This window comes from Papio anubis, chromosome 10 (genome assembly GCF_008728515.1).
Source record: "Papio anubis isolate 15944 chromosome 10, Panubis1.0, whole genome shotgun sequence".
Classification (NCBI taxonomy): domain Eukaryota; kingdom Metazoa; phylum Chordata; class Mammalia; order Primates; family Cercopithecidae; genus Papio; species Papio anubis.
The window spans coordinates 116,498,587-116,525,905 of NC_044985.1; the positions used below are offsets into that span (position 1 = coordinate 116,498,587).

Sequence of the window (27,319 nt, forward strand, 5' to 3'; positions counted from 1 at the left end):
GGTGAGATTTTTCACTCAGACGTCTGGTTGTTGATGCTGTCAGCTGGGACCTCAGTTGGGGCTATTGATGGGACAACAACGTGGACCTCTCCGTGTGGTTTGTGCTTCAGGCAGCTTCAGGGACTGCCAAACTGTTTTTGCTTCAAACAAGACTGTTTCAGGAAGCAAGGTGGAAGGCATATCACCTCTTATGATCTAGCACTGAAGTCAAGTCATTTTACTTCTACCACTTTCTATTGGTGATAGTGTCCAAGGGACTGGGAATTAGACTTTACCTCTAGAAAGGATAGCGAAGGTGCTAGAGAAGTATGTCAAATGGAAGATATTCTTGCAGCCATCTTTAGAAAAATACAATGTTACAGGTGATTTTTTTTTGAGACAGGATCTTGCTGTCTTTTTTTTTTTTTTGAGACAGGATCTTGCTGTGCTGCCCAGGGTGGAGTGCAGTAGTGTGATCCCAGCTCACTGCAGCCCTGATCTCCCAGGCTCAAGCAATCCTCCTGTCTCAGCCTCCCAAAGTGCTAGGATTACAGGTGTGAGCCACCACGCCCAGCTATGTGCTTATGACAAGTTAAACTTGTTTTGGATTAAACTCCTTACCTTCCTACCATCCTCAAATGATCTATTATTCTCAACTTCTGTTTCTATCAATGACGCACTATAGCTAAAACTTTATTATCCCTGACAAAAGTATGCATCAGTCTACAGTTGTAATTTAATACCACTATTTAGTGAAACACTGGAAAGACAGTTACTAAAAGGAGAAGAGAAAAGAAAAGCCCCCTTCCTAAAGAGTAGATAATCAAGAATCGATTGGGTTTTATTGGTGTTTGTTGAGCATTTACTGTGTGTCAGGGTAATACCAGCTGCAGAGGTTGCTGGATGGAATAACGCAGCACGCACAATGGTTAAAAGCAGGGATTTTTTTCAGCCTTTTTTTTAGACAGGGTCTCACTCTGTCACCCAGGCTGGAGTGCAGTGGCACACAATCTTGGTTCACTGCAACCTCTGCTTCCCAGGCTCAAGTGATCCTCCCACCTCAGCCTCCCGACTAGCTGGGACTACAGATCTACATTACCATGCCCAGCTACTGTTTTTTGATATTTTTAGTAGAGATGGGGTTTCTCCATGTTGGCCAGGCTGGTCTTGAACTCCTGAACTCAGGTGATCCGACTGTCTCAGCCTCCCAAAGTGCTGGTATTACAGATGTAAGCCATCATGCCTGGCCACCTGTATATATTTGTCTCAAATTGCAGAACTGCGCAGTAAAAATGCTAAATTTTACTGTGTGCAAATTATATCTTAATTTAAAATAATATACGTATAGGCAATGTACAGATGGCATGACAAGTTGGTTAGGGACATGGGCTCTGCAATCAGCCAGCCTGGGCTTGGAAATCCTGGTTGAGATTCGGAGACGGTAAGCACTTCTCTCAGAAGCCTTGTTGGATCGCTCCATAGCTCTCTTACTAGGATCACAAGAGACAGTGCAAGGAAAGCATTTAATGAGGTGGTCAGCACATAACAAGTATTAGTATTACTTTTTTCCTTAAAAATAACAGCTCAAGGGGTAAACTCTTTGGTCTAATGGAGGCACAGAGGCAGTAACACACAGACTGGCAGGAGTTGCAGGTTGGGGAGAAGTGGGGTAGGTGTTGGGAATGGCATTGCAACAGGATGGAACAGCATGCGCAAAGGCTAAAACAATGTCTTGCTCACGAATCTTCTGACATGGGCCTGTTTGGACCACTTAGTTCAGAGGGAAGATCAAGGAGAGGAGAACAACATGGATGATGGGGTAGAGTTCTTTTGATTGATTGTTTTAGAGACAGGGTCTTGTCCAGGCTGGAGTGCAGTGGCACAATTATAGCTCACTGCAGCCTTGTATTCCTGGGCTGGTGATCCTCAGCCTCCCAAGTAGCTAGGACTACAGGTGCATGCCACCACGCCTGGCTAATTATTTTTTATTTTTATTTTTTAGAAATGGGATCTCTCTCTGTTTTCCCATGCTATGGGGGTAGAATTCTGCAGAATGGGATTGTTAAGGGCTCCTTTAAATTTCTGTATTTCTAACAAGTCTCCACATGATGTTGATGCTACTGTACCACTTTGAACAGTAAGGGTATAAAAGTCAAGGGAAGAAAGTGTTTCAGAACGCCGGGTGCGGTGGCTCATGCCTGTAATCCCAGCACTTCGGGAGGCCGAGGTGGGAGGATCACCTGAGGTCGGGAGTTCAAGACCAGCCTGACCAACATGGAGAAACCCTGTCTCTACCAAAAATACGAAATTAGTCGGGCGTGGTGGCGCATGCCTGTAATCCCAGCTGCTCAAGAGGCTGAGGCAGGAGAATCGCTTGAACCTGGGAGGCGGAGGTTGCAGTGAGCAGAGATCGCGCCATTGCACTCTAGCCTGGGCAACAAGAGCGAAATTCTGTCTCAAAACAAAACAAAACAAAACAAAGAAAGCGTTTCATAAAGTAGGAAGTGGTCAATCATACTGAAGACAGGGAAACACGAAGTCAAGACGAGGACTGAAAGACTCCAGTTATCAACCTGTAGGATGGGGTGTTCTTAGGGCAAGCAACAGGCAGATAGGAAAGGACAGAAGCCACCTAGGAGTGGTTGATGATTGCGTGCCAGGTGTGGAAATGGAGAAAGTGCATATAAACAATTCTTTGGTGCAACCTGGCTTTGAAAGGGAACAGGGTCGCAGGAGGGAGAATTGGAGTTTTTTTTGTTTTGTTTTGTTTTGTTTTGAGACGAATTTTCACTCTTGTTGCCCAGGCTGGAGTGCAATGGCATGGTCTCTGCTCACCGCAATCTCCGCCTCCGGGGTTCAAGCGATTCTCCTGCCTAAACCACCCGAGTAGCTGGGATTACAGGCATGCACCACCATGCCAGGCTAATTTTGTATTTTTCGTAGAGACGGGGTTTCTCCATATTGGTCAGGTTCGTCTCAAACTCCCGACCTCAGGTGATCTGCCCGCATCGGCCTCCGAAAGTGCTGGGATTACAGGCGTGAGCCACCATGCCCGGCCGAGAATTTGAGGTTTTTGTTTTTGTTTTAGACGGAGTCTTGCTCTGTTGCCAGGCTGGAGTGCAGTGGCGTGATCTCGGCTCACTGCAACCTCTGCCTCCCCGGTTCAAGCGATTCTCCTGGGACTGCAGACGCGTGCTGCCACACCCAGCTAATTTTGTTGTTGTTGTTGTTGTATTTTCAGTAGAGACGGGGTTTCACCGTGTTAGCCGGGATGGTCTGGTCTCGATCTCCTGACCTCGTGATCCGCCCGCCTAGGTCTCCCAAAGTGTTGGGATTACAGGCGTGAACCACCGCGCCCGGCCTGAGAATTGGAGTTTTTAACATTCCATTTTAAGACGGGAGACAAAAGTAATCTTTAAAACTGACAGGAAGGATCCTGTAGGAAGGAAGAAGTTGGAGACACAGGCAAGAATGGGATGCCTAAGGATAGAGTTGCTAGATTTAGCAAACACAGGACGCCCAGTTAAATTCGAATTTCAGAAAAACAACGAACAGTTTTTCAGTGTGTGCCCCAAATATTGCTGGGTGTCTTATATTTTATCTGTCCATTCCAAAACAGTTCATCTCTAGGTAAAAGGGCTATAGCCTCAGATGTCCTAGGAAGGAATCAGAGCGCTCAAGTCCTTCCCAGCTGTCCCAGTACAACACTCTGGAATGAATTCCCAGTTCTACCAGAACTGTTAACAAGTAGATAAGCTGGTTTGAATTTCAGCTTTTGCGGCTTTCCCATTCGCTCTAGGATGGCAACTGGGAAGGAAAATGCCTGACTAAAAGCTGTGGAAAAGTTCTAATTTGAAAAACCAGTCCGTAGGTGATGCAGAGGCTTTTGAACTGCAAAAGGGCTCTGGGCATACAGGACAGTGAGTCACAGGGTGCCTGGTCCGGGCCCAACTCTGGGCACCAAGTCCACTCAACTCAAGGGCAGGTACCCAAATGCTGCCAAGGGGTCAACAGGCGCCTGCGCATTGCCGCGACCCCGCCCTCGTCCAACCTTTCATCCGGGTCTCGGGCAGGGGCGTGTCTGGGCAGAGGGGCGGGTGGCGGTGGAAAGGAAGGATGTCGTGGGAGACTGGAGAGTGGGGAGGGAAGCGGGAAGGGGCGGGGGCGGAGCAGGGGGCGTGGCGGAGCGAGCGCGCGGTCACGTGACGTACGTGGCGACGTGTCGGCCATCTTGTGTTGTTGAGGCTGAGGACTGACTTGGGTTCTGAGACTCCGTGTCCCGGACCGCAGGTAACGAGCCATTCCGTGTCGCTACCCTGCTCGGCTCTGCTCCGCGCCCTGGCCCCGCCGCCTCGTCCCGGGCCGTCTGTGCCTCCGGTCCGCCCTCGTGTCCCTGCCTCTCCTGCTTGAGCCGGCCCGGCCGCATGGACACCCACAGGCCGCTCTGGCCGGCTTGGGCCGTCAGGCGACGGGACAGGTCAGGTGCAGGGCCGGAGAGAGCCTCCTCTCGGGCGAGGGGCGCTGAGGGCGCTGAGGGCCCTGGCGCGTCACGGCCGCAGGGATCCGAGGAGCCCCTTGGCCAGGGCCTCTTGGCATTGCGAGGGGAGCCGAACAAGGCAGGAGGGTGGTGGGGTGGGCAGTGTCAGGCCGGCTTGTTCGGAGCCGGAGGGCTCGCCTTCCTCTGCCTGCTTTTCCGGGCCAGCCACCCGCCCAGCCTCGGGGTGCCCCGCTAACAGCTGCTGCGGCCAGACAGCTGCTTCTGCCGGCTCTCCTGTCCACACCTAGCTCCTGGGAGGTGCGCTCCTGCTTTCTCCACGGAGCATCTGGACGAAGGAGACTCCTTCCGTGGCGAGAGTACTGGGTCTGGACCAGGCCTGAGGCGAGGTGGAGCCACCATGATCGGAACCTTGGGACCGAGGCTGGGAAAGTAGAGCCCATGGCAGCCTTGGGGACCCGAATGTTCACATCAGGTTGAAATGGGCATTAACCTTAAGTGTCAGCAGTTTCCAAAAGCACTCTGAATACTTGTTTTGTGACTGAAACATAAATCAAGCGAACAGGGAATGGGGGCCTGAAAGAAGCGGAGTGTATGATCGTATTCGAGAAGCAATAACGTTGTTTTGCAGTTAGTTATCTAGTACTGTGTTTTTTATTTTGTTGTTTTCATTTTCCTGCAAGTCAAAGCACTTAAACACACGTAGTCTCTGTAAGAAAGGTAAGTATTCCAGTTTAACTTGCAAGAAATTGAGTATGGGGCCAGAACCTGTGAACATCTTCCTATCTAGTGCTGTATACCTTGAATTAAGGCAGTTTTGATTCCCAGTGTTGTGTCTGGGGAAGGTATTCTTTCCTTATATAGTATTTCCTTTTTAGAATCAAATGACTTCCTAGATTAGAAAAAATTTTTTGTCATTCTGTACTTTAATTTTGATCCTTTTAATATTTGTAGCTTTGGCCTTACAAATTTTGTCCATTTTGCCTAGAACACAAATACTTTTCTCTTATTCATTGATGATTTTACGTGTTTTACTAGTTAGTATAGCAGTTTCTGGTGTGCTCAAACTGGAATATGTACTTTGCTTTTACATCAGATGTTGACATCAGAAGAGGACACTAGAAAAGTATTTAAAAGTGGCACGTAACTGGAAAAATGTCACATGGTGTTTCTTTCGAAATTTAACATCAATGAATACACTGGTGATGGTAGTGATTCACCAGAAAGGAGAAGGCTTCATGCCTTTTTGATATCTGACAAAGCATTTGAGAGTCTTGAGGCTGGAGAGGGAGAGAAGGGACTATGTGCTTCCATTCATTTGTTTATTCATTCATACATGCGTTTATTTGACAGATACCCTATTGAGTACTTACTACACCGTTATGTGCTGGGAGCAAAACAGACCAAACAATTCCTGTCTGTATGGAATTCATTTCTAGACAGATAGGTAAAATACATGATGTAGTGGTAAGCGATGTGAAGGAAAAAAATGAGTCAGAGAGATAGAATAATAGGGATTTGAGGAGGGGTTAATTTTAAGTGTCCCGAGAAGGCCTCATGGAGAAGCTAACACTGGAGGAAAAACCCAACAGAGGTGAAGGTGCTGTTTCTTTAGCTTTACTGGGGTAGAAGTGCTCTAGGCTAGGGAGTAGCAAGAGCGAAGACCCAGAGACAAAAACTTAGTTGGGAGCGACTCAGGAGTAGACTGGGAAAAGCATGGAGGCTAGCCTAGGCCGAGAGGCAAGGGTGAGAGGGAGACTGGTGGGAGATGTGTGTACTTACCTCTTTGGTACTAAGATGAGATGGATTATTTGCTCTCCTGAATTCTTTTTTCTTACCTCTTGTGATTCTTGGAAAGGGATATCAGATGCTGGAGATGTGGGCCAGCAGTCAGCCTATGCAACCCCCTTCCCCTACGTAATTCCCCTCCCCATCCCCTAATTTGGAAAAATTTAGGATGCTAAAATATTTCAGGAAATTAATTCTTATCTTTCTCAAAAGTAAACGTTTTAAAATGAGATTGGTGATAAACTGCTTGAAAGTGCTTTTCAAAAGCAATAGCTTTACAAGAAGGGGTATCTTTGGAAATTTCAGGATATTTGCAAATGTAGGGAAATGAGAAATTTTCCGTTGACATTTAGACATATGATTAAGGAACATAACCAGGAAGAAAGGTGGAAACAGTGTATTAACTCAAATTATCCTTAATCTGGTTAGTAAAGAATTTCCTTTAATACTGTGCTATCCAGCCCAGAGACTCTTCCTCTAATTCGTGTGCATATCCTTTACATTTTACACGTGTAGAACTTTGTGTGCTGAGTTTTATTCCTCCACTTTTACCTTTCAGACTAGTTCTCTAATCTGATACTTAATAGACATTTTTTTTTTGCAAAAAACATTTTCTGATTTCCTTCCAGCTTATCTCTATATTCTTTTTACTGAGCTTTCATAAATGTCCTCGTCATTTTAGTTCAGCTGAGGAATTTTAATATTTTGGGTTTGAAATGCTTTTGCTGGTGAGATGCACATGTGAGAAACACTTTGGAGTAGGTTTGCCTCAAAATCATGAGAAGATGGGAATTACAAGGTCAGTGTGTGAATGCAACTCCTTGTCTAAAAGGGAGGCATAGTGATGGTAGTGATGAGGTAGTGTTTTAACTAATTACCTTTCTCTCTCTTGTTTTTCTGTTGTGTTTTTGAAATGACATTTCCAAATTATAATGTCTTTGATGTCGTATCAGCTCATTTGTTTTCATGACTCTGCATTTTAATACTCCATATGTCTATTCTCTTTTTGTTGACCTTCACGTTGGAAGATGAAACTGTTGATAGTGATTGCTATCTGGGAGAACCTTTTTGGTTAAAAAGATTACTACTGTTGCTTTTATGATTGCCCTTCTATAGGATCTTTGACTTGTGCCATTTTCAAATTCTGACTTTGTTTGCAATTCTCCATTAGCCTCTGCTGATTAAATTTTCCATACTTTCTGTTTTATTCTATTTCTTATAGATTATAGTGGGACCAGTCTCATTAGGTTGAATCTACAGCCTATGTTGGTGTTAACCCAGGTCTCTTAGAGGCAAGTTAAATGTCCATTTTCCTTCAGTTTAAATTACCATGACATATTGTTTGGTCATTGTTGTAAAAGTCTGAACTCAAGCTTTTTTTCACTGCTTGACTCCCACTAGGGTTTTATGGTGATAAAGTCCTATGGTTTTTGCATGGGAGAGTATTTAAGAATAAAAGGAAAAATATATAAAATGAAAAAGAAAGAAATAGAAGTTTAAAATAAGGTTAAAAAGTTCTAGAGTTTCCATTGGTTTTTAATGCTTTGAAAAATTACATCTCTTTAAAACTAGAGATTTTTATTTCATGTATAAACTTGCTAATAGTTAGCATTGCAGTGTTTCTTGACCAAATATTGTTTTTACATTTTATTCATGCTCTCAGATGAATGAGAAATATACTAAATTAATTATGTAGGAATGTAAAGTGATACGTTTATTGAATTGCCTATAGTTTTGTGTGAGGTTGAAAGAGGAGAGAGGTTTGAAAAACAAAGAATGTTCTCTTAATTGACCAAACTTCATTTTATAAAAATATTTCAAAGTATTACATACTTCCCTACTTTAAGTAAATGAGGAACACAATTTTCTATTTTCTTATTAACTATGGGGTTTCGTTACCTTAATTATTATTATTTGAGATGGAATCTCACTTTGTTGCCCAGGCTGCAGTGCAGCGGCCTAATCTCGGCTCACTACAGCCTATGATAGAGCAAGACCCTGTCTCTTAGAGGGCTGAGGTTGCAGTGAGCCGTGATTGCACCGCTGCGCTCCAGCCTCGGTGATGGAGCAAGACCCTCCAAATAAGACAGAGTCTTGCTCTGTCACCTAGGCTGGAGCGCAGCGGTGCAATCACTGCCCACTGTAACCTCAACCTCCCAGGCTCAAGCCTTTCTCCTACCTCAACTTCCTAAGTGTCTGGGATTACAGTTCCATGCCACCACATCTGGCCAATATTTTTTGTAGAGATGGGGTCTCGCTGTGTTGCCTAGGTTGGTCTTAAACTTCTGGTCTAAAGTAATACTTCTGCTTCAGTCTCCCAAAGTGTTGAGATTATAGGCATGGGCCACTGTGCCCCACCAAGAATGCAATTTGAAAAAGTCACATCCACCTCTGATTTAATTTTGCAAAAAAAGTAGCCATGTTATAATTTCCAAAGGTCATATAACTTTACCCACTGAATTGTGTAATTTTTTAAGGGCAGGAAGAAAGGGAAGGAGAAGTGGATAATAAATAAAGTCTTCTATGGCTGGGTGCAGTAGTTCACACCTATAATCCCAGCACTTTGGGAGGCTGAGGTAGGAAGATCACTTGAGCCCAGGAGTTTGAGACCTGCCAGGGCAACATAGAGAGACCCCCATCTCTAAAAAAAGATTTTTAAAAAATTAGCTGAGTATGGTGGTGCACGCTTACAGTCCCAGCTACTCAGGAGGCTGAGGCTGGAGGATTGCTTGAGCCCAGGAGGTCAAGGCTACAGTGAGCTCTGATTGTACCACTACACTCCAGCTGAGGGAACAAAGCAAGACCGCATTTTGAAAATAATTGGCTAGGTGCAGTGGCTCATGCCTATAATCCCAGCACTCTGGGAGGTCAAGGTGGGCGGATCACTCAATGTCAGGAGTTCGAGACCAGCCTGGCCAACATGGCGAAACCCTGTGTCTACTAAAAATACAAAAATTAGCCAGGCATGGTGGTGCACACTTGTAATCCCAGCTACTCAGGAGGCTGAGGCAGGAGACTCGCTTGAACCTGGGAGGTGGAAGTTGCAGTGAGCTGAGATTGTGCCACTGCACTCCAGCCAAGGCAACAGAGCGAGAGTCTGTCTCAAAAAAAAAAAAAAGAAAGAAAAAATCTCTCTCTCTCTCTCTCTCTCTCTACCTAGTTGCTTTCCTGTAGTTAATGGAATTGTCAACTTTAATTGTTAATTATTATTCTTTGACTTTGTATAGCAATAAGGTATCATTTGATTTTACCTGAGAAACTACTTGAAGATACTATACTTAAGTTCACTCCTTGTCACTTGGAATATCACCAACTTGTGAATTTCTAAGATACTGCCCCAACAGAGCATTAAAGGCAGGTTGTGATTTTGCAACTGAAAGCACACTTGGAGCTTTGCTCCCTGGACATTTTGGCAATAATCATATTTCTGAGGGTTCAGTGATTATTTGTGTAGGATGCATATTGCTGTGATGCGGCTTTTGTTTTTCTGTTAGATATATATTTTTTGAGATAGGGTCTCACTCTGTCACCCAGGCTGAATGCAGTGGTGCAGTTGCAGCTCACTGCAGCTTTGACCTCCCTGGGCTCACGTGATCCTCCTACCTCAGCCTCTCGAGTAGCTGGGACTACAGGCATGCGCCCCATGCCTAGCTAATTTTTGTAGAGATGGGGTTTTGCCATGTTGCCCAGGCTGGTCTTGAACTCCTGGGCTCAATCGATCACCTGCCTTGTCCTCCCAAAGTGTTAGGATTATAGGCATGACCCACTGTGCCTGGCAGTAGGTTTTAAAAGTTAATACCAAGTCCCTATAATGGAGTTTTGAATGAAAACCCCAAATAATCACTTCCCTGAAACCCCATGGTGGTCTTCATTTGTCAGCTTCATAAGAATCACTTGGGACTTTTGTTAAGAAATACATAGTTTTCATTCCCACTGTAGAACTACTGAGACTTTTAGATGTTAGGGAATCTAGTTTATAAATACACCAGCTGAGCTAATCTTTTAACCAGGTTTGGAAGCCATTTTCTGCAGAATATATTCATGATGAAAAATTGTGCTTTTAAAGTTTCCTAAGAGGTTGCTGGGTGATTTATATTAATATTTTTATTATTTACAGTGTTAAAAGGATCTGAACAAAGTCTGCTCAAATCTCCTGCTGTGAACCAGCAGAATTTTTGAACAGGTAAGTGTGGAAGGGAAGCACAAAGCCTGAGGGCTTTTGCAAATAGGTAATTTCTGCTTTTAGGTTTTAGTTATTTTTGCCCTATTATTTCTCCTGAGGTTTTGGGTAGTGAGTAGAAACCTCTTCCCTGGTGCCTGTCAGATCTTTTATGAACAGTAAGAGTAACGTACCCTTTCTGCATTGATCCTGGTGTGAATTTATGTCTTAAATTGTTATAATAATTTTTTGTTGGCAAGAAACAAGGAGGAATGCTTTGGAGGCAGGGGTACTCTAAAGAACCAAAGAGCAGTTGACTTCATGAGGGATGTGAACCAGAAACTGGGAAGCTTTCAGGAGCCATAGTACTTGTAGATAGCACTTTTCTACCAGCTGGCCAGTGTCCTCTCTTGTCTCTTTTTGTCCTGCTTTAGTTGTGTTTGTGCATTCTGACCTTTCCCCCTTTAACAAACACAAACTCATGGTAGCAAGTGGCCACTTAATTCTTGGAGCCACATATGAACTTAGGCTCTAGTGCCAGTAGCCAACGGATTGCTAACACAGTGTTCATGTTTCAGATTCTTGGGAGGGGAGATTTGACTGGTTGAACTTGGCTCAGTTCTCCATCATTGATGAGACTAGTTATGGACGTAGGGTTGGAGTCTAGAAGTGCACACACAGTTAGCTGAAAGGTCCCACTCCTCATGGCGGGGGCAGGTCTCAGAGAAGGTAGAATGGTGACTGTTCTAGGTAGACTCCCAGAGAAGCTTTAGACATTTTTCCTTTTCTAGCATTCTAGAAAAATGTCCTGTGTATAGCTCTGCAGTTTCGATTTCTCTGTTCTAAAGAGTTAACGTATATGCCTATCTATCTTTTGGTGAATGAGGCCAGTAGGTCTCACCAGCACTTGTTGAAATTTATTAGTGTTGTTTTTGTTTGTTTGTTTGTTTGTTTTTTAGACAGTCTTGCTCTGTTGCCTGGGCTGGAGTGCAGTGGCACAATGTCAGCTCACTGTAGCTTCTGCCTCCCAGGTTCAAGTGATTCTCATGCCTCAGCCTCCTGAGTAGTTGAGATTACAGGTATTCGCCACCACATCCAGCTAATTTTTAGTAGAGATGGGGTTTTGCCATGTTGGCCAGGCTGGTCTTGAATTTCTGGACTCAAGTGATCCACCCGCCTCGGCCTCCCAAAATGTTGGAATTACAGGTGTGAGCCACCACACATGGACTTCTTAGTGCAGTTTTTTAACAAAAATTCTTGATTTTGGAGGTTCAGAGGAGTGGCTGGGTAAAGGTTTAGCAAGCAGACATAAGCAAAGGAGAAGCTTTATGTGGACAAATTCGTTGGTTATTTCCATTGTTTGTTTTTTATAAATTTTAACTTCTCGATACTTTTTATAGTATTAAGCTACACTTGAGTATTAGGAAGCCATATAGAATTCGAAAGGTCCAACTTCATAGACTCTATTCACATTATTAGAGTAGTAATGGGGACCGTTACATTTGGGAAATGATCAGTGAGACAGTGTAAACTTTTGAAATAATACATTTTTGTATTCCAGAATTATTAAATAATACTGAAGCAAACTTTTTTAATGGAACATTTTGAAGTCCTGTGTATTTTTTTTATTTTTGTTTTTTTTTTTTTTTTTTGAGACAGAGTTTCACTCTTGTTGCTGAGGCTGGAGCGCAATGGCGCCATCTCAGGTCACCACACCGTCCGCTTCCCTGGCTCAAGCAGTTCTCCTGCCTCAGCCTCCCAAGTAGCTGGGATTACAGGCATGCACCACCACACCACGCTAATTTTGTATTTTTGCTGGAGACAGGGTTTCTCCATTTGGTGAGGCAGGTCTCAAACTCCCGACCTCAGCTTATCCGCTCGCTCGGCCTCCCAAAGTACTGGGATTATAGGCGTGAGCCACCGTGCCTGGCCTTAATTTTTGTTTTTTGAGATGGAGTTTCACTCTTGTTGCCCAGGTTGGAGTGCAGTGGCACGATCTTGGCTCACTGCAACCTCCGCTTCCTGAGTTCAAGCGATTCTCCTGCCTCAGACTCCCAAGTAGCTGGGATTACAGGTGTGTGCCACCACACCCAGCTACTTTTTAATATTTTTAGTAGAGACAGGGTTTCACCATGTTGGCCAGGCTGGTCTCGAACTCCTGACCTCAGGTGATGCACCTACCTCGGCTTCCCAAAGTGCTGGGATTAGAGGCGTGAGCCACTGTACCCAGCCCCTATTTATTATTGTTTGTAGCTCGTATATACTTGGTGACACCTAATTGCTTAGCTAATATTTTATTACTTACATTTTACTGTATTATTATGTCTAGATTTTTGATGCAAAGGCTAGGAACTAATAAAAGTGATTTATTATAGAGCGATATGTCTAATGACAGCCCACAGATGTGACCTCTGATTCCTTTTTTTTTAGCTGCGGTGGTTTTTAGCAGATGGTAGCTGAATTCATTTTTAAGGTAGAAGAGTTCTTTCTTATATTGTACATTTTCTTAAATCTGGATGTTGACATAAGACGTATTCAGAGCTTTGTGAGGTTTAAAAGGATTTCTGCATAATTTGTGTAAAATTTTCACGGGCTGGGTGCAGCATGGCTTACATCTGTAATCCAGGCATGTTGGGGGGTTGAGGCTGGAGGATCACTTGAGTCCAGGAGTTTGAAACTAGTCTGGGAAACATAGGGAGATCATGTCTCTACGAAAATAAAAAAGTTTGGCTGGGCATGGTGGCTCACGCCTGTAATCTCATCCCTTTGGGAGGCTGAGGCAGGCGGATCGCTTGAGGTCAGGAGTTTGGGACCAGCCTGACCAACATGGTGAAACCCTGTCTCTACTGAAAATACAAAAATTAGCCGGGTGTGATGGCACGCGCCTGTAGTCCCAGCTACTTGGGAGGCTGAGACAGAAGATTATCTTTTGAACCTGAGAGTGGAGGCTGCAGTGAGCCGAGATTGAGTCACTGCACTCCAGCCTGAGTGATAGAGCAAGACTCTGTCTCAAAATAAATAAATAAAAATAACTAATTAGCTCCGTGTGGTGTAGTGCATGCCTTGGTCCCAGTTCCTTGGGAGGCTGAGGCTGGGAGATCCCTTGGCCTGGGAATTTGAGGCTGTACAGCGCTGTGATTGCATCACTGCATTCCTACCTGAGTAACAGAGCAAGACCTTGTCTCAAAAAAAAAAAAAATTTTTTTTCACAGGATCTAGGGAATTCCTCTATGGAAAACATTGGCTTATGGTAAGATTATCAAATGATGTGGCAATGTTGATGGCATTGTATTTTTTCCTAAAATATTTCATTTTTGCTGATTTTATTCTTTTCACCAAAAGGAGGAAGAAAGAAGGAGAAATGTTTATATTGTTCAGAAACAGTAGGAAGAATGATAATATTAGCAATATGTTTTCTTCTGTGGTGATATTGTGGCTAGTATCTTCTTTGGGAACAAAGCGCCTTTTATTCAAGTTCTCCTGGGCATGGAGGAAGTCTTGGGAGCTCTGGTCTCTTCAGTATTGGTCCTTGGGTTATACAGATTGACGAGGAATTGGCAGAAGTTTTTGAGGTTTAAAATTCTTCCTGTACAACAAGAATTTGGTTGTACAGACTGACAAGGAATTGTCTTGGTACTTTCTATTTGATAAATCATGGCTTAGGTCTCAAAGAGTAGCCATAACCAGGGGCTCTCATGATCAGTTTCTTGGGAATTGATGTGTGGTGCTCCCCAAACCATGACCAGATGTTTTCAGTGTAACTGGATTAGCAGCCGTCCTGCAAGATCAGTGAATCAGAGAGCCCTACTTTAGTTCTGGAATCTGACCCTCTTCTTAGCTTTTTATATTACTTCTACCATTGGTATTTTTTTTTTTTTTTTTTTTGAGATGGGGTTTCGCTGTTTTGCCCAGGCTGGAGTGAAGTGGAGCCATCTTGGCTCACTGCAGCCTCCATCCCCTGGGTTCAAGTGATTTTCCTGCCTCAGCCTCACTAGCAACTGGGATTACAGGCACGTGCCACCATGCCTGACTCATTTTTGTATTTTTAGTAGAGACGAGGTTTCATTATGTTGGCCAGGCTGGTCCCGAACTCTTGACTTCAGGTGATCCACCTGTCTTGGCCTCCCAAAGTGCTAGGATTACAGGCATGCGCCACCACTCCCAGCCTTTTTGTATATTTTTTTAATTAAAAAAAACTTCTTTTGAGACAAGGCCTTGCTCTATCCCTCAGGCTACAGTGCAGTGTTGCAGTCGCAGCTCACTGCAGCCTTGACCTTCTTGCACTCAGGTGATCCTCCCACCTCATCCTCCTGAATATAGGAGTACAGGCATACGCCACTGCACATGGCAAAGTTTTCTATTTTTTATAGAAACTGGTTTTTGCCACATTGCCTAGGCTGGTCTTGAACTCCTGGACTCAAGCTATCCTCCCGCCTTGGTCTCCCAAAGTGGTAGGATTACAGGCGTGAGCCTCCATGTCCAGTGTTTGTACCTTTATTAATGAAGTTTCCCATAATGTATTATAAGAACATACACTCTTCCTTAATTGAGGGCAACTATATTGTTTAATTGTGTGGTGCAAGGGGGTGGGAGTTTGGGGACAGTGAACAGAATGGAGATTGAGAAAAGGAAAGAAAAGTGACTTTGTACAAAATGAATTCTTCTGAAAATTGCAAGGAATTGGGAAAAAAAGCAATATTGAGTACCATATCAGTATGTAGTGAAAAGCTTGAGGGCTTTTGAGCAGGGAGATGTGGGTTTGATCTTTTGTCGCTTGGCCAGGTGCAGTGGCTCACGCCTGTAATTCCAGCACTTTGCGAGGCTGAGGCAGGTGAATTGCTTGAGTCCAGGAGTTCAAGACCGGCCTGGGCAACATGGCGAAACCTCATTTCTTTAACAACAACAACAAAAAAGTAGCTGAGCATGGTGGCATGGGCCTGTAGTCCTAACTACAGCCTCACTGCAGCCTCAGCCTCCCAGGCTCAAGTGATCCTCCCATTGCACTCCATCCTGGGTGACAGAATAAGACCCTGTCTCAAAAAAAAAAAAAAAAAAAAAAAAACCAAAAAAAGAAAAAAAAATTCTGTTACTTATTACATGTAACTTTAAACAGGTTAACCTTTTGGAGCCTAACTATCCTTATCTGTAAAGTATGTCCTATGGTTATGGTATCAATGAAAAATCTAAGTATAATAGCTGGCATGCACTAAGTAGGCCCTCAGTGAGTGGTGGCGTTTATGTTGCTGTTACTATGTAAATAGGTAAATTTTGATTACAAAATTTCATCTTTTAAATTGATTTTTTAGATACAGGGTCTTGCTCTGTCATGCAGGCAGTTTGCTGCAGCCTGAAACTCCTGAGCTAAAGTGATTCTCTGGCTTCAGCCTCCTAAGTAGCTGGAGCTATACATGCGGTCCACCACACCAAACTAACTTTTATTTCATTTTACTTTTTAAAAATTTTTTGTAGAGGCCAGGCGTGGTGGCTCTCACCTGTAATCCCAGCACTTTAGGAGGCTGAGGCAGGCAGATCATGAGGTCAAGAGTTCGAGACCAGCCTGGCCAACATGGTGAAACCCCGTCTCTACTAAAAGTAGAAAAATTAGCCGGGTGTTGTGGTGCGGGCCTATAATCCCAGCTACTTGGGAGGGTGAGTCAGGAGAATCCCTTGAACCCGGGAGGTAGAGGTTGCAGTGAGCTGAGATTGCACCACTGCACTCCAGCCTGGGCAACAGAACAAGACTCTGTCTTGCAGGGGGAAAAAAAAATTGTAGAGATGAAGCCTTAAGCCTGGTCTTGAGCTCCTGGGCTCAAGTGATCCTCCTGCCTTGGCTTCCCAAAGTTCTGGGATTAGAGACCTGAGCCACTGTGCCTGGGTTACAGCTAATTTTTTAAAAGTTATTTATTTATTTATTTAAGACGGAGTCTCGCTCTGTTGCCCAGGCTGGAGTGCAGTGGCGTGATCTCGGCTCACTGCAAGCTCCTCCTCCCGGGTTCACACCGTTCTCCTGCCTCAGCCTCCAAGTAGCTGGGACTACAGGCGCCTGCCACCACGCCCAGCTAATTTTTTGTATTTTTAGTAGAGATGGGGCTTCACCATGTTAGCCAGGATGGTCTTGATCTCCTGACCTCTTGATCGCCCGTCCCGGCCTCCCAAAGTGCTGGGATTACAGGTGTGAGCCACCATGCCCGGCCTAAAAAGTTGTTTTAAGAGGGGGTCTCGCTGTGTTACCTAGGCTGGTTTAGAACTCTTAACCTCAAGCAATCCTCCCACCTTGGCCTCCCAAAGTGCTTGAGGTTACAGGTATCAGCTACCATACCCAGCCATCTTTGTGAGTTTTGAATAGACATGTCAGTGAGTTCTGTTTGTGGGTCTTTTGTCTTTAAAAAAAATATTTAAACCCAGCAAATATTTGAATGATTGCCTTGTGCCAGGTGCTGGACTAGCCCTGGTGGTTGAGCAAAACACATGCTGTTCTGTCTTCACAGGCCTTACAGCCCAGTGAGAGAGGCAGCCAAACAATCATTTAAGTAAAATCCAAAATGTGAAAAGTCTTTTTGTCCTTGGAAAGGGTACAGTTTGAAAACACTAGACACTTTCTGAATAAGTGTCACGTTTTGGATCTTGGTGTTCTTTTTTTTTGGAGATGGAGTTTCGCTCTTGTTTCCCAGGCTGGAGTGCAGTGGTGTGATTCTCGGCTCACTGCAACCTCCGTCTCCTGGGTTCAAGCAATTCTCCTGCCTCAGCCTTCCAGGTAGGTGGAATTACAGGACCATTACATGTCCGGGTAACTTTTTGTATTTTTAGTAGAGACAGGGTTTCACCGTGTTGGCCAGGCTGGTCTCGAACTCCTGACCTAGGTGATCCACCCACCTCGGTCTCCCAAAGTGTTGGGACTATAGACATGAGCCACCGCACCTGGCCAGATCTTGGTGTTCTTATTGTCAGTGATATTGTATGCCCTTTGATATGCTCTATAGGGTATTTATGTATGTTTTAAGTTTATGTGTTTTTAAATTTTTGTTGTTGTTGTTTGTTTGTTTTTAAAGAGAGTGTCTTGGTCAGTCACACAGACTGGAGTGTGATGGCACAGGCTTGGCTCCCTGAAACCTCTGCCTCCTGGGCTCAAGCTGTTCTCCCACCTGTACCTCCTGAGTAGCTGGGACTCCAGGTGTGTGCCACCATGCCTGGCTAATTTTTTTTTTTTCGGTATTTTTTTGTAGAGATAGGGTTTCACCATGTTGCCCAGGCTTTATTTTTGGTTTTCATTTTTTCTTCTTTCTCTGAGATAGATGTTAATCAACTTTTTGATCTTAGGACCTCTTTACCCTCTTAAAAGTTATTGAGGGCCCCAAGGAGCTTTTGGTTTTTTAGTTATATCTGTTTATCATATCAAGAAATTTAAAAAGTATTAGTTCATTTAAAAATAACAAACTCATTACATGCTAACATAAATATATTTTTAGTATGACATACCTATTTTCTACACCATTTCTAAAAATTTGTTGATAGGATTGGCATTGTTTTACCTTTTTACAGATTTCTTTTATGTCTTGCTTTATGGAAGGCAACTGGGTTATATTTGCTTCTGCATTCAGTCTGTTGCTATTTATTACTTTGGTTGAAGTATATGAAGGAAAATTATCCTCACAATGATATTTTATATATATAATATATATATAGTTGTAATAGAGAATTTTAGTAGCTTTTACAGATAACTGCAGATATTCTTTGATATTACACTAAAATTCGACCAGCAGTGTTTTTTTTCTTTTTTTGTATTTTAAATTTTTATTGCTTTACTTTAACACTGGGTAACCAAGTAGTGTTTTTTTAAAAGGTTAGTTGCGATATGAAATCTGAATTATATCAGTAGTTTGTCCTCTGTAAATATAAAATCCATTTGTCTAGCTTCCGTGTTGAATGGATATCTTATACAGTATCAAAAAATCACTTTCATTGAAATCAGCACTTATCAGAAAAGCCTTTAAATATTGGAAAACTTTCTGACTCATGGTGGCGAATAGAAACTTTAACAAAATTCTAATTTTTGCTTGAAAGGTCAAAATTTTTTTTTTTTTTTTTTGAGACGGAGTCTCGCTCTGTTGCCCAGGCTGGAGTGCAGTGGCCAGATCTCAGCTCACTGCAAGCTCCGCCTCCCGGGTTCACGCCATTCTCTTGCCTCAGCTTCCCAAGTAGCTGGGACTACAGGTGCCCGCCACCTCGCCCGGCTAGTTTTTTGTATTTTTTAGTAGAGACGGGGTTTCACCGTGTTAGCCAGGATGGTCTCGATCTCCTGACCTCGTGATCCACCCGTCTTGGCCTCCCAAAGTGCTGGGATTACAGGCTTGAGCCACCGCGCCCGGCCAAGGTCAAATTTTATAATTGGCCACAAGTACTCTGAATTGCTTTTCTTGAAGTCTCATTCGTTTTGAAAAAAATATCTGCTACATACACAAGTCTGGACAGCCGTATTGTGTGCAGCTATTCTTTCAAGTCAAAATTATGTTCTGTGGAAAAAAAGCAACTAATTCAGCTTGTAACCCAAAACAGTTGCATTAAATATCATTCTTCATGACTTTGTATGCAGTAGAAATGCATATTTCCCATTTCATCATGTAGAATATTAAAAAGATGTGTTCCTAGGGATCAAGATTAATACAATTAATATTTTTTTACTCCTTCGTCATGGGCATTCGTAATAAAAGTGGCTTTTCCTCCCTCTCTCTTATGAGTACGTGCCACATGGCAGTGAAGAATACAGTGACTGCTGGTACAGTTTGTTGCAATTAACTTCAGTCATGCTGTAGTGCCAGCAGTTTTCCCCATCACTATACAGTCTGTGCAAGTGTCAACACATTGAAAAATGCAAATAATATTTTAGTTTTTGCAATAGAAAATTCTCAAACTAGCAAATGAGATCACAATAGTATTTTGTAATAGTATTATTAAGAAAATACATCATGGATGCCCTGAAAGAGTTTGGAGGTCCATAGATTGTACTTTGTAAACTGCTGCTTTGAGGAGTAGAACACTTTTCAGTGTTACATTTACATATGTTACAATGATTTTTTAAAAACTGACTTTAAAACATAAGTGTTTGAAATTAGAATAAGCACATCACTGAAGGTTTTTAGATATTACTGAGAATTTTTAGTGCTGAGTAGATAAGAATTTGTTTATAAGTTAGGATGAGTTGTAATTTTCTGCTATGAAGAAAATGTTCTATGAATCTCCACCATCCAGTACCGTAACTACTAGCCACTTGTTTCTGTTGAGCACTTGAGATACTACTAGCTGGTGTGACTGAGGAACTGCATTTTTAAAAAGTGTAGAAAAAAACTTTTTTTTTTTTTTTTTTTGAGAGGGAATCTTGCTCTGTTGCATAGGCTGGAGTGCAGTGGCACGACCTCTGCTCACTGTAACCACTGTCTCTCGGGTTCAAGCTATTCTCCAGCCTCAACCTCCCGAATAGCTGGGATTACAAGCCCCCACCACCGTGCCCAGCTGATTTTTTGTATTTTTTATTAAGAGACAGGGTTTCACCATGTTGGCCAAGCTGGTCTTGAACTCCTGACCTCAAGTGATGAGATCGCCTTGGCCTCCCAAAGTGCTGGAATTACAGGCGTGAGCCACTGGGCCTGGCCTTAACTTTTAAATTGTAACTTTTTTTTTAAATAATAGGCTTTAGTTTTTAGAACAGTTGTAGATTTACAGAAAATTGAGAAGATAGTGCAGAATTCCAGTTATTAACATCTTACATTACTAGGGTACATTGTTATAATTAATAAACCAATATTGATACATTGTCATTAATTAAAGTCCCTCATTTATTTACATTTCCTTAATTGTACCTAGTGTCTTTCTCTGTTTCAGAATTCCATCCAGGATACCACGTTATACCTAGTCATGCATTCTTAGGCTTCTCTTACCTATGACAGTTTCTCTGACTTTCCTTGTTTTTGATGACCTTGACAAGTTTGAAGAGTACTTGTTATTTTGTAGAATGACTCTCTCTCAGAATTTGATGTTTTTCATGATTAGACTGTGATTATGGATTTTTAGAGAAAGATTACAAAGTGCCATTTTCATCATATTGAGAGTATATATGTCATCATGATTTATCATCCTTGATGTTGACTTTCATACGTTGTTAGGTTGTCCACTGTAAAGTTATTCCCTCTGGTGCCTTTGAAGAACTGATTTTTTTTTCTTTTTTTTTTTTGAGACGGAGTCTCTGTCTGTCACCCAGGCTGGAGTGCAGTGGTGCGATCTTGGCTCCCTGCAAGTTCCGCCTCCCGGGTTCACGCCATTATGCTGCCTCAACCTCCTGAGTAGCTGGGACTACAGGCACCCGCCACAATGCCCGGCTAATTTTTTCTTTATTTTTTAGTAGAGATGGGGTTTCACCATGTTAACCAGAATGGTCTCAATCTCCTGACCTCGTGATCCACCCGTCTCGGTCTCCCAAAGTGTTGGGATTCCAGGCGTGAGCCACCGCACTGGGCCGAGGAACTGATTTTAAAATTTTAGTTAATCTTAATTTAACTTTACATAGCCATATGTGGCTAATGGGTGCCGTGTCAACAGTACAATTGTAGATAATGTTCTTCAGTTTTAAATTTTAGTTAAAACTTTAACATCTGTTTTAATACCTTTAAAGAAGGCAGTTTAACATAAAAGAAATATTAAAGCTTAGTCTTGGAATACATTGTTTTTTGGGGGGTGCAGTCTGTTTACTTTTAGTAAGTTTAGTCTTTTTAAAAAAAGTTTTCTGAGGTAAAATTTACAATAAAATACCTTCATTTTAAGTATGCTCATTAAGTGTACATTTTGATGAGTTTTCAAAAATGCACACACTGATGTAACTATTACTGTAATCAAGATATGTAACATTTTCATTATCCCCAGAAGTTTCCCCCAGCTGTTTTGTAGTCTTTTTTCCTCCTCTACCACTATTTTCTGTGACTTACTGATTAATAGTTGCATCTTCTAGAATTTCATGTAAATGGAAATCATTTTTAGGTCTGGCATTTTTTTCCCCCTATTTTAATACTTTTATGTTCGGGGGTACATGTGCAGATTTGTTACATAGGTAAATATGTGTCATGGGAGTTTGTTGTATAGATCAGTGCCCATTAGTTATTTTTCCCAATCCTCTCCCTCCTCCCACTCTCCACCCTCCGTCGTCTGAGAGGCCTCAGTGTGTGTTGTTTCCCTCTGTGTGTGCATGTGTTCTTATTATTTAGCTGCCACTTTTAAGTGAGAACATGCAGTATTTGGTTTTCTGTTCCTGCATTGGTTTGCTAAGGATAATGGTCTTTAGCTCCATCCATGTTCCTGCAAAGGACATGATCTTTTCCTTTTTTATGGCTGCAGGATCTGGCATCTTTTGCTTAACATAATTATCTGTGATTCATCCATATTGCTGCATGCAAATAGTTTGTTTTTTAATGTCAAGAATATTCCAAGGTATGACTTTACAGTATTTGTTCATAATATTATTTATGAACATTTGGATTGTCCTCAGTTTTGGGCTATTAGAATAAAGCTGACCTTAATTTTATGGCATAGGTAATGATTCAGAATTATATTGGGTTGCAATGTTTATCACAATACTATAAATAGAAATTTAAATTCCTGTTAGGAAGGAGAAAAGGCAGCAGAGTATCTGTAATTTTTTTGAAGACATGCCATAGAAAGGATAATTCACATAGAAATAATGTTTTGCAAGGTTTTATGAATAGTGTATGGGCCAGGTAGGTGTAGACAATTCCCACCTTTGTTGGCTTGGGGAAAAAGTCTTTGTTAATCTTTAGGTGAAAATGTTTAGGTAATAAGAATATTAAAGCCTAAGTTTGTCACATGAAGTTTGCCCGTGGAGTAAAATGTGTTAACAGATCATATTTTAAAAATTACTCAAAAATGTTGGTGTATTTATTAGTGAAGAGATTTAGTATTGCCAGATTAGATGGATGCATAAGGAAAAGGTGTTTTCTGCTATAAATAGATATTGAGAAGATTCTTCCTTTTTTTTTTTTTTGAAAGACGTGAGTCTTACTGACGCCTCAGGCTGGAGTGTGGCAGTGGGTCGGATTCAGCTCACTGCAAGCCTGGGCCTCGGGTTTACGCCCATTCTCCTGCCTCAGCCTCCCGAAAGTAGCTGGGACTACAGGCTTCAACACACTCCGCTAGTTTTTGTATTTTGCAGACGGGTTTCACTGTGTTAGGCCAGATGGTCTGCTGGATCTCCTGACTACGTGATCCGCCTGCCTCGCCTCCCAGTGCTGGGATTACAGGCTTGTCGCCGCCTGCCTTTTTTAAACCGCCAAATTTTTAAACCAAGTTAAAGTTGAAAAGGGTGATAACTTTCTATGACATTTATGTTGGGACTGTAAAAGTATTTCAGCAGGCCAGGCCTCTGCTTTTTGTGATAATTAAAATACATTTTGTTATAAAGTAATGAAAGAATATTATTTCAAGTTTTGAGAGTAGCGGGCAAGTCATTAATTTCACCTCACTAATATTCCTTTGTCTTGTGTTCTTTTCACCTTTTTTTGGACATATATATAACTGTACTGTGTGCAGATGTTACGATAGCTGTCTTTTGTTGAGTGAATGTGCCACTTTTACAAGATTGCTTCCAGTCTTTTACTATTATAAGTAATGTGGGTCCCCCTCATGTTTGGACTTTTTCCTTTTCATCTTCTTACTTAGCTGTTTTCTGACATTTGAAAAAAAGCATTCGAAGATCTACATTCTTTTAGCCTAGTACATGAGTCTTGCTTCATTTGAATGTAGACCTTTTTATGGTCTTAGGAGCTGACGGATTTGAAGATTATTTTGTCAAGATAATGGTGTTTTTTGTTTTGTTTTGTTTTTTGAGACAGAGTCTTACTCTCACTCTGACAGCAGTGGCACAATCTCGGCTCACTGCAACCTCCACCTCCCGCGTTCAAGCAATCCTCGTGCCTCAGTCCTCCCTACTAGCTGGGATTACAAGCATGTGCCACCACATCCGGCTAATTTCTTTTTGTATTTTTAGTGTAGAGACGGTGTTTCACCATGTTGGCTAGGCTGGTCTTGAACTCCTGGCCTCATGTGATCTGCCGCCTTGGCCTCCCAAAGTGCTGGGATTACAGGCATGAGCCACCGCGCCTGACCGGTGTTTTTTTGTTTTGTTTTTTAATGGCAAAAATTTAAGCAGGGAATGCATTTAATATGTTATTGGAAGACATGCATTTAAAATAGTTTAGCCGGGCGCAGTGGCTCACGCCTGTAATCCCAGCACTTTGGGAGGCCGAGAAGAGCGGATCACGAGGTCAGGAGATCAAGACCATCCTGACTAACACGGTGAAACCCCGTCTCTACTAAAAATACAAAAATTAGCCGGGCGCAGTGGCAGGTGCCTGTAGTCCCAGCTACACGGGAGGCTGAGGCAGGAGAATGGCGTGAACACGGGAGGCGGAGCTTGCAGTGAGTGGAGATCGAGCCACTGCACTCCAGCCTGGGCGACGGAGCAAGACTCCTTCTCAAAAAATAAAAAATAAAATAGTTTAGATACCTTTGTTCATGCTCACTGAAGTTTTTTTGATCGAGGGTCTCACTTTGTATCCCAGGCTGGAGTGCAGTGTCATGATCACAGCTCACTGCAGCCTCGACCTCCTGGGCTGAGGTGATCTTCCCACTTCAGCCTCCCCAGAAGCTGGGACCACAGGTGTGCACCACCACACCCAGCTAATTTTTTTTTTTTTTTTGGAGAAATGGGGTTTTGCCATGTTGCCCAGGCTAGTCTGAAACTCCTGAACTCAAGCAATCCAACTGCGTCGGCCTCCCAAAGTCCTGGGATTACAGGCGTGAGCCACCATGCTTGGCCTTGAAGTATTTGTAATTGCTAAACCATTTATGGTTTATTTAACCTTTATTAAAAACAACTGGAGCTGGGCCTAGTAGTTCATACCTGTAATCCCAGTGCTTTGGGAGGCTGAGGCAAGAGAATCGCTTGCACCCAGGAGTTTGAGGTTACAGTGGGCTATGGGTGCAGCCCTGCACTCTAGCCTGGGCAACAGTGAGACACTGTCTCTAAGAAACAATAATAATAATTGATATGTAAAATATGGTAAATACATGCACAAATGTGAAGTTTATAGTTCAATACATTTTTACATGTGTATATACTTTTGTAGTCACCACTTCGATCATGATAGCGAACTTTTCCAGCACTCCAATTCCCTCTCCTTCCTGTGTAGTAGTCCCCTCTTCCCATGATGAGTACTTTCCTGACATCTGTCACCATTTATTATCTATTTGTCTTAGTCTGTTTGTGTTGCTATAAAGGAATACCTGAGGCTGGGTGATTTATAAAGAAAAGAAGTTTATTTGGCTCATGGTTCTGTAGGCAGTACAAGAAACATCTACTTCTGGTGAGGGCTTCAGGCTGCTTCCACTCATAGTGGAAAGCAAAGGGGAGCCAGTTTGTTTAGATCTCATGGTGAGGGGAGTAAGAGAGAGAGGAGGGAGGTGTCAGGCTGTTTTTAACAACTAGGTCTCTTGGGAACAAATCAAGTAAGGACTCACTCATTACTGTGAGAGTGGCACCAAGGCATTCATGAGGGATCTGCCCATAATCCAGACACCTCGCATTAGACCTTGCCTCCAGCGTTGGTGATCAGATTTCAACATGAGATTTGTAGGGGTCAAATACCCAAACCATAGTACTCTTCTTGAACATCACATAAAAGGAATCATACAGTATATATTTTTTCCTAGTCAGCTTGTTTTTCTAAACATGGTATCTGGGTGATTTTGCAGTATCATTGTGAATATCAGTAATTTTTTTTGTTGTTATTTGTTTTTTGAGACGAAGTCTCACTCTGACCAAGCTAGAGTGCAATGGCATGATCTTGGCTCACTGTAACCTCACTACAACCTCTGCCTCCTGGGTTCAAGCAGTTCTCCTGTCTCAGCCTCCCGAGTAGCTAGAATTACAGGTGCTCACTACCTTGCCCAGCTACTGTTTGTAATTTAAGTAGAGACAGGGTTTCACCGTTGTTGGCCAGGCTGGTCTCGAACTCCTGACCTCACGTGATCCTCCCACCTCAGCCTCCCGCAGTGCTGGGATTACAGGCGTGAGCCATCACACCCGACTGGTTCTTTTTTAAAAATTGCTGAGTAATATTTCATTATGTGCATATACTGCAGATTGATTTGCCTGTTGATGTACGTTTTCATTGATGGACGTACTACCCAAATGTCAGTTTTTGACAATTATAAATAAAGCTACTATGAATCTCTTGTCTTTTGGTAGAAATAGAACTTCAGTTTCCTTGGGCGTATGTGTAGCAGTTTGTTATGGGATCACAGGATAGGCATACAGTTTAGATTTAATGGATATTGCCAATTTTTTTGAAGTAGTTGAACTAATTTGCACTAATAAAGTTATTAATCTTGTGTTATCTTAATTCATGTCTGGCTAAACTAAAAATCACTGACTGCTGTAGTGGGGACAGAACTACTAATTTGTTTAGTATATGTGGAGAGTGCTAGAGGAGTTGTTTTTTCAGCTTTTGGAAAAACGTAGGTAGGGAATGGGAATGGGGGCAGATTCAGGTTCCTTGGTATTCATTCTGTGTTAGTCTTGTGGCAGACTATACATAGTACTGGCTGGATTCCATCCCAAATTTCACCATATTTTTTCTGGGTAAGTTTTGTGTAGCTAGGAAGTAGAGATTTGTAGTAGCACTTTTTTTTTTTTTTTTTTTTTTGAGACGGAGTCTTGCTTTTTTGCCCAGGCTGGAGTACAGTGGCGTGATCTCAGCTCACTGCAACCTCTGTCTCCTGGGTTCAAGCAATTCTTCTGCCTCAGCCTCCCAAGTAGATGGGATCACAGATGTGAGCCACCGTGCTAGCCACATAATTTTTATAATAAAGATCCAGGGGATTTTCAAAGGTATGTATGTTTTGAGTTCTTAGTGAAATAGTGGTGGTAGCTAATCTGTCTTCAAGACTTCTGGGAAGCAGTATTCGGGAACACTGTCAAAGTTGAAATATCAGACACTGTGCTGGAGTCTGACTCAGCATCTGCTTTGGCTTCTTCTTGCTGATTTTACCCACATGGGACTTACTATGTAGATTTGCTACCTTTTTTGTTGAAAGTGATTTCCTGAGATCAGAAGTTGCTTCGTTCCTCTAGGCTGTGCCAGGCTGTAAGAAAATGGCAGGCTAAGAGGGAGAGGTCAGAGTCTGTCTTTTCTTTATAGTAAACTCAACAATAAGAAGGACCTAGGTTGGCCGGGCGCGGTGGCTCAAGCCTGTAATCCCAGCACTTTGGGAGGCCGAGATGCTGGATCACAGGTCAGGAGAGATCAGGACATCCTGGCTAACACTGTGAAACCCCTCTTCAAGAAATACAAAAAATAGCCGTATGCAGGTGGCAGCTTCTGTAGCCCAGCTACTCGGGAGAAGGAGTCGGAGAATGGCGTGAACCTCGGGAGGCGGAGCTTGCAAGTGAGCTGGAGATCCGCCACTGCACTCCAGCCTGGGCGACAGCAGACCCGGCCTTCCCAAAAAAAAAAAAAAAAAAAAAAAAAAAAAAAGAAGGACCTAGGTTGATTTCTTTTTTCTCCTGTGAAAATGTACTTAGGCCCACAAAGTGATAGATGAGGTCCCAAAGAGGAGATGAACAGTCTTAAAGAGGAAGTCATGAAAATTATAGAAAAATACAGGGAGAAAAAGAAAAATAATTATACTAATAATCAGATAAAATAACTTATAGTAAGGTCTAAATTTAGCTCAGTTATTTAGAAGTTGACAAAAAGTCTAGCTTATATAATATTCACTGTCAAGTACAAGGATACAATTTATTGAAGAAGACAGCTTATTGGTATTATTGCATAAGG

At 42.6% G+C, this 27,319-nt stretch overlaps 1 protein-coding gene across 1 annotated transcript in view; it reads left to right on the forward strand.

Moving 5' to 3' along the window:
• The first annotated feature begins 4,173 nt into the window (after nucleotides 1-4,173).
• GIGYF2 (GRB10 interacting GYF protein 2) overlaps nucleotides 4,174-27,319 on the forward strand; it is a 164,020-nt gene continuing 140,874 nt past the window's right edge. The window contains exons 1-3 of the mRNA XM_031651612.1: nucleotides 4,174-4,269; nucleotides 10,380-10,445; nucleotides 13,634-13,671. Of these exons, the coding sequence (XP_031507472.1) occupies nucleotides 13,652-13,671 (20 nt within the window). The 5' untranslated portion in view covers nucleotides 4,174-4,269; nucleotides 10,380-10,445; nucleotides 13,634-13,651. The remainder of the gene's footprint in view (nucleotides 4,270-10,379; nucleotides 10,446-13,633; nucleotides 13,672-27,319) is intronic.